General features: G+C 40.1%; 1 protein-coding gene across 2 annotated transcripts; it reads right to left on the bottom strand.

The window, feature by feature from the left end:
• Positions 1–210: 210 nt before the first annotated feature.
• Positions 211–9,883, bottom strand: sdad1 (SDA1 domain containing 1). 2 transcript variants are annotated; one of them, XM_080510365.1, is made up of 22 exons: positions 9,708–9,883; positions 8,839–8,943; positions 8,654–8,752; positions 8,439–8,549; positions 7,359–7,430; positions 7,147–7,247; positions 7,012–7,069; positions 6,833–6,907; positions 5,573–5,674; positions 5,401–5,470; positions 5,189–5,292; positions 4,347–4,404; positions 4,214–4,272; positions 4,059–4,135; positions 3,000–3,097; positions 2,831–2,907; positions 2,607–2,736; positions 2,430–2,521; positions 2,016–2,203; positions 1,829–1,913; positions 1,441–1,602; positions 211–1,355 (listed from the first exon to the last, which is right to left on the bottom strand). In XM_080510365.1, the coding sequence occupies exons 1-22, from the start codon at positions 9,795–9,797 to the stop codon at positions 1,311–1,313; spliced, it is 2,058 nt and encodes a 685-aa protein (XP_080366491.1). In that variant the 5' UTR covers positions 9,798–9,883; the 3' UTR covers positions 211–1,310. The 2 variants fall into 2 exon arrangements, with proteins under 2 accessions (XP_080366491.1, XP_080366492.1); XM_080510366.1 differs by having other exon boundaries at positions 9,721–9,846.
• Positions 9,884–10,116: the final 233 nt, after the last annotated feature.

Here is a 10,116-nt window from a genome sequence, read left to right as displayed (position 1 = left end):
CGGTGTTGCCACCTGGCGGTCAACAGTGTTGTCAACCATGCTGCAGACGTTAACTCAGTTTCAATAAATACATTATTTATTGTTTAATTCTTTTTCGTATGAAATTCAAAATGATGAATTTATTGAGACAAGTTTTTAATGTTAACACTTTACTCATACAAATTTCAAAGCCGGTCAAAGACATGGAGACCTTGCATTTTGGGGGTTACTATTACATCTTGTGATTAAATTGCACACTTGTTGTATACTTCTTTTTCCCATCAAAAAATCCCATCCACCCTAATATGATCACTTGTTTCAAAATGGCAACATTTTGCTCTTTGTTGATACACCCTGGACACTTTTTCATCAAAGGAAAAACAGAGATTGACACCCACTCACACCTCAGTGTAATTTAGTGTCACCACTTAATCTCACATGCATTTTTTTTTGGGACTCTGGACAAAAATCGAAGTAGCCAGAGGAAACCCACACATGTACCAGGGGAACATGCAAACTTCACATGGAAAAGGCCAGCACAGCGACGGGACAAAAGCCACAATTCGCAGAGCATCGGCACTCATGTCACTGAAGAGGTTGGCACAAGCACAGAAATGCAGGTGGAGGAGCCCGCCCAGATAGATAGACCTTCAAATGAAGAAATCAAAAAGCAGACACTTCCTGGAGAGGAAGAGATCAAAGGGCACAGACCGAGTGTGAAGAGCCCTCAAGCTTCAGATAAGAGTGGGAAACAGTAAACGATGATGTGGTCTGCGCCAACGAAAGAACCAGGCAATGCTCATGATTGGGTATGGGAAGTTAGCTCAGGATTGATCACCCTGTAAGCTGGCCAACCTTTGACGGTGTCCAGCGTTTAAAAAGACGAAACACACCGTGATTCAAAGGTACAATACTGATGTGTCTCAAAATGTACATCTTTCCCATACCTGAAACAGCTCCCTCGTCACTCTCAAATGGTAAACCTCATGTGACTCCTATCGCTGGCACAAAAGACAGGTTTATGTCACGACCCCTGTTTAATGATTCTAAATGATAGAGGCATCGGATTAAAAAAAAAAAAAAAAAATGTCTTATGTGTTATAACATAATTAAAACAGGGAATATTGGAAATCATGTTTGCACAGTTGTGAAAAATGATTTATTTCAGGCCAGCATAAGTGTACACAGTTCATCGGGTGAAAGGACACATTAGCATATTATTAAAGATCACGTTAATGTTGAACAATAATATTTGACACAGTCAAAGTTCAGGTTAGTGACGGCCGTCTGACAGCCAGCACAAGCAAAATACAAGACGGCGTCTTTCCATCCTAAGTATGCTTCTTCTTCTTCAGGAGTGAATCACGCAAAGCGATCTGGACGAGAGAAACAACACATTATCAGTTTGAAACCAACTATGAGTTTATCCACAATTGATTACGACTGAATAAGTTGAATTACCTGCTTCTCTCTGAAGGAGCGCTTCCCTTTAGTTCTGACGTTCTGACTGTATCTCATCATCATGAAGTTCTTCTTTCTCCGCTTCTCCTTGTTGCTGGTGCTGGCATGCGGGTTCAGCTTGGTATGCTTCCTCACAAACTCCTTCCGATCGGTTCGTCCCGCCTTCAAAAATCAAACACAAAGTGAGTGAAAAAAATCGGACCTCATTTTACAGACAGATGATACATTAACAACTAGTTTGTTTTCCCCCCCAAAACATTAAAACTTCACTTCCACAATTCTAGCGGTGCAAATAAAATGATAGATTTGCTTCTTTTATGTCTCCACTGGCACTGGGGAGTTCAATTAACATCCCCGTTCTCAAGATCATATTGGAATATCACTTCACCATAGCTGTTGCCAGTCGGGTTTCCTTGTCTGCTTTTGGTTTCTTATGCAGCTTCTCAATGTTTCTCAGGGTCAGCACCTCGCCCCTGAGAGAAAAACACAGGAGAAGACAAGAGAAGATTCACTGTGAGCGTCACTCAAGACCTGACGCATCGTCTCATATTTTAGGCTTAAAGTTGTGCTCTCACTGGTTGTCCTCATCGTCACTGTGCACGATCTTCCTCTTCTGGCCTTTTCCCGGCGCAGCGTTCACCTCCTTGGCCATCTGAGCCACACGGATCTTCTTAAATTCGTCCTGAGTGAGGAGCCTGCTGCTGCTGATCGCCGCCGCCTTGGCTTTTCTCTCTTCAGGTGGAATACTCTGTAGTTTCTCCGCCTGAAGCAGAACAAAGAAAGGTTTCAGATTATTGGTTGGTCCAAACTTTGTATTTATGTGAACGAGGGCTCTGTGTCTTCTTCCCCCCATGTTGTGTGAACCTTTTGTACTGGTGCATTATTGCATTTTCGACCATAGTGCATTTGATGAAAAAAAAAACCCAATCGTACATTAAAATTAGCCAAAAAGGCGATTTTAGATTGGAGAAAAGCTTTGTAATCATCACCATTTGTCCTGTTTCTTCATCAGATGAGTGGTGAACGTCCACCCACTCCCCAGCTTCATCATCATCACTGATGCTGGCACTCTCCCAGCCATCTGCTGAACAATACGGTGAATTTGGCTTAAAAATCCCACACAAACACAGGACACAATTATATTCCAGAACATAACAGCAGTTGACCTCCGTCCTCGCCACCCTCTTTCTTCTCCTCTTCCTCCTCCAGAACTTCAGCTCCAGGGATGTAATCTTTGGCCTCCAGCTCGCCGTACTCTTTGATCTTGGCCTCTGTCGATGCCTCTGTAGGTCTCCCCTGCACAAAAGTGTAAATATATAAATATAGCCGAGTCAGTTTGAAAGATAAAATGATGTTGTCTGATTTAAATCAAAGTTCAGAGAGGACTCACCCTGTCTTTCTTTAACAGCATCTGTGGGTTGAGATTCCTGAAAAGCTGGATCAAACCTTTGGCAGACATCATCACATCTGAAACACATGAAGCATGTTGGGTTAGAATAATAAGACTATGGTATATAAAGCACCAAATTAAGAAAGAATTTAAAAAAATCCCTCCTTACTCTTGTCTTTGTGTGTTTTGTACAGAGCCAGATCCCGAAGCAGGTCTTCATTGATGGCCAGTGGGCAGCGAGCCGATACTTCCTTAATTGCATTGATACTGAAATGCAAAGAGGTCGCAGAGCTTCAACCCTCCATCTTTCTTTAGTTGAACGCAAGATTTCTAGATGTATTTGGAATCTATTCACAACTGTATTTGAGCTCTTTTACACCTAAAGTGAATTCAGATCTTTGAAAAGTACTGCTTCAAAACCAAATTTAATTATAATCTGTCCTGTGCAACCGGACCCGTGTTGTAACGCCACCACAGATCCACTGCTACACACATTTTTAATTGGGATGGTACAGTGTGCCTTCCCCTCCTGCTATGGACGTATTTTAAAATGGTAGAACACATTTTATCTGCCTCTAACAAGATTCATTTTCTTGAGTCCGATAAACCACGTTACTGTGAAGACTCATACAGAAATAAAGCTCAGACTCCAGTGTGCAATAATATGCAAAGTTAGAAAGTACTATTAAAGATCGAGACACTTTGTCAGGAGGACTGTGACAAAAAGGGTGTATTGCATTTAAATGTTTGTTTTTACTTTGGCTGTGAAAGACTTTCTATAAAACACATTTTTATCTTGTTTTGGTCACTAAAAAGGCAGATACTTTCTGGTGCTGTTGTATTTCAATGCAATTGCAGTGCTCCAGAGCATATCCCATTCTGGGAATAACACACTGATGAGTACACAGATGACTGCAATTTAAATTGTGTGTCGTCTGAGTGTGTGCGCATTGGACAGGAAACCGACATTGGTATCATAGCAAATGCGGCATCGAGAACCAATGCAGCATCGAGAGCCGGATGCATTTTTCACTCCTGTTGATTTAGGCCAAGAAACAAAAGTAGCAGTCTTTGTAATTACAATGAGTGTTAATATACAAATTCACTGCAGTTTCTGAGCATGGATGGGTGGCATTTATGGTGGTTGTTTTTTTTATGCATTTGCCTCTTAAATCTACATCAATTGTGGAAAAACTACAAGCAGAAAGTTGACACATCGTCTACTCACCCCACAGTCATGACCTCCCCGTTGTTTCGGTCTGTCACAAAGTTGTTGGCGATGGTCATGATCATGGGCTCAATGACCTGGAAACGTGAAAAGTGAAGAGCGTTAACCCACAATGCAAAGCCGTTTCGTTCGCTTAACAAGCTTGTAACACAAACCTCAGGGGGGACCAGCTGGTGGGAGGCCTGAGCAGCACACAGGAGGATCTTTGTTACCTCTACAGAGAAACCAGCTGGTTAGAAACTTCTCATCAGCCGAGAGCATCACTTATTTAATGGCGTTTTGTTTTACCTCTCTGATGTGGCTGCAGAAACCTCTGAATGAAGGGATAAAAATTGAAGAGGAAGAGCTGCCGAGAGAAGAAAAGAGTGAGTTCACACTCGTCGTACACAATGCGAGATGTGGCTGTCAAACACCAGGCAGAAAACACGATTATTAAAATACCGTTAATGCAAAAAATTATTTCCCGACATCAAGCATGAATTAACCACAGCCTACGTCACTGCGTTGCAGTGTAGTACCAACACCAGGAGAAGTGTGAAGACGCATCAACGGCTGGATTGAATTAATCGATTAAATACAGTTCAGGACTTGACTATATGAGAATTTTTGCTACTAATATTATGTAAAGTTATGTTATGTTTATAAATTCATCAAAGTCATCTCCACCGACAGAAATGTTCCGTAAGATTCAAAAAGATCAATTCTATCAAAGTGAAAATTGAGAAAATGTACAAAAGCACTTAAATGTTTCAAAAGTTGGGAAGTAATGAAATTTAACAAAGTCTGACAGCTTGCTAGTTTTTTTTTTTTTTTTAATGGTTTCCCATTCTCTTTCTACATGTATTTCCCCTATCATCGTATATTCTTAAATGTATTTTATGCATTCATCCTTTGTTCGTTACCTCCCATGTATTCTGTGTTAAAGGGGGGGAAAGACTCAATTCATGCTGCTGTACCCTTTCTTGACTTAATTTTTAAAAAGCATTATAGGAAACATTAGATCGGATAAGACTTTCAAATGTTGCAAAATGACCCCTGTCCATCCGTTCTCCACCATCCGTGTGTGAGGATTATATTTTAAATAAGCTGGTTGAAATCGACGAACAGAAAGAAAGACGCAACTCCCTTACCTCGTGGATTCCAACCAGCCGGGATATGAGATTCATCATCATGATCTTCACCTCAAAACGCTCTTTGGAGTCTTCCAATTGCTTCAAAAGCTTCTCTGAGAAATCTAAAGGGAAAGAAATATTTACTAGATGGGTTTTCAGCTCTGTAAAATGTCACACAAGTATTCTGATGCAGTCTTTTGCTTCAGCTGCTGTGGAGTGGCCGCGGTTACCTTGAGGATCATGAATGAGGTGAATTGCAGAGAAATTAAACACTTCGGGCTTCTTCTTTTTCTTGTGTTTCTGTGTAGGAGGACATATGAGAGTGAAGATCCAAAACCACCCACTCCACCTGAACACGGATGGGACTAAACATTGCCTTGGTCGGAAGTAAAGTAGCTGTACCTTGAGGACTTTCATGGCCTTTTCCATCTTCTTCTTGTTTTTTGAGGTTTTCTTGTTGGTGGAGTATCTCACCATCAGCTCTCTTGCCGACGGCCCCTCATTCTAAAAGAAGAGGCTCACTTAGAACATAAAGGGGACTAATCCAAACTTATATCTGACACTTGGATGCCTGCCAGATTTCTGTCCTTGCTGTCTTGCGACTAAAGACAACCCCCTTTAGTCAAGAAAATTGTCTCACGTTGTCAGAAATGAAACGGTCATCTCATTATAACGCTCAGTGTGACTGCTGCTGCCACAGCAGTGTGTATAAACCAATAGAAAAGCAGCTAAGAATGGGAACACCAGCACTACGTTCAACTGTTTAACAGTTACAACTGATTTTTTTCCCCCCACGACTCAAGAACAGCTTCATTCCAACTTGAAAATATTTATCAACTCAGGCCTGTACTCCTATTCAGGGTTTTGAGGGTATATTTTATGCATGTATAGTACCACCGTAACTTGTGCTTAAAACCCAAACTGTCCAGGATTACAATCAGGATAAGAGTCTGCAGATATCAAAAGACCACCCACTGACCAATCGCTTCTCTTTGACAATGACGATCCTGCCAATCAAGATGCACAAAGTTCCCACAACTCCATTAATTTGCTTATTGGGGTCATTTGATCAATATTGATTTTAAACTTGAGGATAAAACACAAATATAAATAACACAAATGGTAGAATAGTATTCATGCCACCATGGTGGATAATTATTGTAATCCTACAAATCCAAACACACACTCGATATCTATTTGTTAGAATCTCTTGCTCCTTTTGACAGCTGTGCTGCTTTTCACCTGGATGATATGCTTGTAATCCACATACTATTTGATGACGACAGTCTGCTTTTAAGTGGACATGCACAGAGGAAAACGGTCTGAAAAAGCAAGGATTACGTTTTGAAGCTCAGAACTAGATTTTCAGTGCCACTCATCTGGAGTGAAGATGTCTGGTTCAAACAGATATCTTTGGTACGTTACTCAATCTTCAAAGTCCGGACACATAAACAATGGCGTTCATATTCTTGCATATTAACATAAGTGGAGGACGAAGTATCCTTAGATTGAGTCGAGGGTAATATTGACTAGTCAATAACCAAGTTTATGTGATCCATATTGCACAATGTAGCATGTAAATATTGAAGATTACTGAAATCTCAGCAAGGAGGAGATCCGAGTTTGATGAAAACTGTTTTCAAGACAATTCAATATTAGTACCTCCGAGTCTGAGTCGTCGTCACTTTTCTCATCTTCGTCTTTGCCCAGAAAGAATTTGAGACCTCCGACAAGAATCTGAAAAGACAGAGCAGCTGGTGAGGATAAAGATGTTTTTTCTCCCCCTACTTATTCAACACAGAGTATTTTTTTCCAGATTAGAAAAAACAACAACAACATACCTTTGTCACCTTTGAGAAGCAAGCTGTTGTAATGACATTTACTGTTTTGGCATCATTCCTGTGGAAAAAGAAAAAGAACTCAGATAAATGTAATAAAAAAAGAGCTTTGTGAGGTTTATTTCTCTTCCAACGCACCAGATGTTCCTCTTGTATAACTCCATCATCACATCTAATGAGATCTTCGCGGCAATGGGATTACTGTCCCTCAGCATGGTGTACATGAAGTTCTGCAATGACTGAGACAGACAATACATAAGAGAGTGAGGGGACGTTTAAAAAAAATAAAATAAAATACTGTCACAAAATTATAGTCAAATGCGAAGCAAAACATATAGAGGCGTACTTACTGTGTTGACCTTGTTGTTCTTATGCTTGGCATTGATGTTTTTGATATCTGCTACAATGTGCGTGTACAGCGTCTGTGGGGAGAAGGAGTTATTATATCTAATAACGGAAGAAGAGACAATAAAGCAATAAGACAGGGTTGACAAACCACACCATAACAGTCAAATAATGAGCTATTCCACAGATTGTAATAGCGTTGTAATAACAGTTTCATGAAGACAATAGAAAATGAAAATCTGACTTCACCTGACCCCAGTTTTGGAATGGAAAAAATATACAAATAAAACAAGTTACAAACACATTTGCAAAGCTTCCTGTTTTTATATTATTTAGTATATTATTAATGCACAACTATCTGCACTCTTTCAAAATTAAACTACGTAATCATGTAGAGAGGGGAAGTAATAAACATTTGTATATTGTGGTAAAGTGACCATATTTTAATTTTCTAAAGAAACTTGGCACGACATCCAAATATATAAATGATGCTTAAAGTTTACTCAAAGGTGCTTTATAATTTCAATGTATTCTAAGTATGCTTCTTCTGTAGAATTTTATATAACACAATGATATATCCTACTAAAGATATATCCAGCTTATAATACAACAAGAAAATAAGTGCTTTTTTAAAAGTCTTATTTGACAAATTTATAAAAATGTTAGATGATAAATGTGGATTTTCTTCAGTTCTGGTCATTTCTCTCTCTCCCAGAGGTAAAGTGCTGCGTTTTGGGGCATTTTGTGGGCAGATTAGATGCAATGTGACCTCAACATCTGCTCTGTTTGTGTATTAAAAAACACATACAAGGCAGACTCATGGAGATTATGTCACACAATAGATTGCTGTAGTATTTAGATACATGTTTTGTAGTAACGTGAAAAACAAGGAAAACCGGGCACTACCATATATTTATTTTTTAAACATTCATGGGTTGCGTCGCTCAGGGTGTGAAAAGTGGACAAGATTAGAACATGTTTGTTCACTGTCCTCAATGAAAACGCTGATGATGAAAAATATGTGTTACTTTTGGCAGAATTTTTCTTCATTTGGTATTTGTGGGGGGAAATAAACACATTCTGACCTTCCTGAGGAGTTTGTCATGACACCGCAGCAGCTCGAAGAAAAGCTCCAGGAGGCCTGAGGGGTTTATCAAGTCCTTATTCCTCAGAAGAATCAGCGCTTTGCAGAATGTCTGACAGACAGAGAGATTCACAAGACATCATTTCCTCAACTATTAAAGTGAATGTGGATAAACGTGCATCTCTAGTTTTCTGCCGAAGTCTGAGTTGTTCTTACCATCCGCAGGTCTGGCTCCAGGACTGTGTGGTAGCTCAGTAATAACTCAGACAGCTCTTGGGGGAAGGTAGACAGCTGCTGGGTGTAGCAGTGACCAACCTGAAGAGCGAGCAGAGTGTTCAGTACACAGCTCACAGAAAGCAAGTCAATCGACTGCATCAATACCTACTGTACACCTCCATTACCTGTGCAAGAAACATGACCAATTCTGCCAGCTCCTTGTTGGATTTGTCAGGCTGCAGTTTGAAGATCTGCACATTGGACTGATAATGTCGGTACTGCTGCAGAAACTGTTGGGAACAAACATGCAACCATTAACACATTATTACAACTTTATGTTTTTCTCATTTGTCCAGGTTGATAGAAAGTTTGCACCCTCAACACTCTATTTCCTAACCTCCATCACTACTGGGTCACCAGCCCATTTGTTTATTAATTCCATCCTGTTTTGTTTAGGTTTTTTTTTTAAACCCGACACAGGTTGTTAATCCTTGTCAGTGGTTAGCACTAACACATATCCATCATATACAGCGATGGACGATTACACATCTTGAGAGGAACCAGTGCTCAGCGAAAAATTCTGCAGGCACAGTGGCAACACGCGAACTCCACAACATTGAGTAACAGGCTTCAACACAGAAATTTCACTGTAGCACTGATCCATTATCAACAGTATATTTAATCTAATTCCATGTGATAAATTATTCCCATAATTTCCATTCAGACATGCTGTCGAGGTTCTAATTGTCTCCTCTAGGCGAGGCTACATTTGCTAGCATTTACTACCAGCTTTCTGAAGTGTATATTACAGGACCTAAATGTAGTTGTTGATGATTTCCGTCTGCTTCTCTGTAGCAGTTCAACACAGCAGAGTAAATTACTTTATCCAGGTATTCTCTTTATTCATCCAGCAACGTTTATCCAAACAGGGATACTAAAAGGTGAAGAAGTACTGGTAGATATGAGCTTATATCGAGAGACAACACAGGATGTGTTAAATGTAGCGACGAGTCTCGCAGCTAACACATTAGCCACCTCGGCTAAAAGCTCCTACCTCCTCCACGTACGACTGAGGGTCCCTTTTGATCAGATTCTGAAGCTGCGGCAGGTTGTTTGGTAACTTGTTGCTTTGTCGTCCAGACATGACTCCACCTGAGTATTGTCAATTTGTTGCGAAAAAGAAATCCGTTTTTTTTTTTAACAGTAACTTTTCACTGTGCAAGCGTGGCCACTGTGTACGCCGCCATTTAATTGTGACGCATAGACCAACGTCACATCCGGGAAGAGGTTTTGATACTTTATAATTTGTAATGTACGCGGAAAAGTCATAGATTATTATTAGCACAGATTATGACCATGTTTCACAAACGTGCTTGTCTTATTGCTCTGCACTCAACTGAATCATTTTTGTTTTAACTGTGGCGGCTCTTCGATAACTGCAACTGATTTGTGAATTCCATCAT

Source organism: Blennius ocellaris, assembly GCF_963422515.1.
Source record: "Blennius ocellaris genome assembly, chromosome: 15".
In the NCBI taxonomy this organism is placed as follows: Eukaryota; Metazoa; Chordata; class Actinopteri; order Blenniiformes; family Blenniidae; genus Blennius; species Blennius ocellaris.
The sequence above is the reverse complement of the archived record's forward strand: the minus strand, read 5'-3'. Positions and strand labels throughout refer to the sequence as shown.

Coding starts and splice junctions, on each gene's coding strand:
- sdad1 (XM_080510365.1), bottom strand. CDS start 9,797: ATGTCTGGACGACAAAGCAACAAGTTACCAAACAACCTGCCGCAGCTT. Junction 4,405..5,188: donor GGCTGGTTGGAATCCACGAG/GTAAGGGAGTTG, acceptor TTCTCTCGGCAG/CTCTTCCTCTTCAATTTTTA. Junction 2,737..2,830: donor TGCTGTTAAAGAAAGACAGG/GTGAGTCCTCTC, acceptor ACTTTTGTGCAG/GGGAGACCTACAGAGGCATC.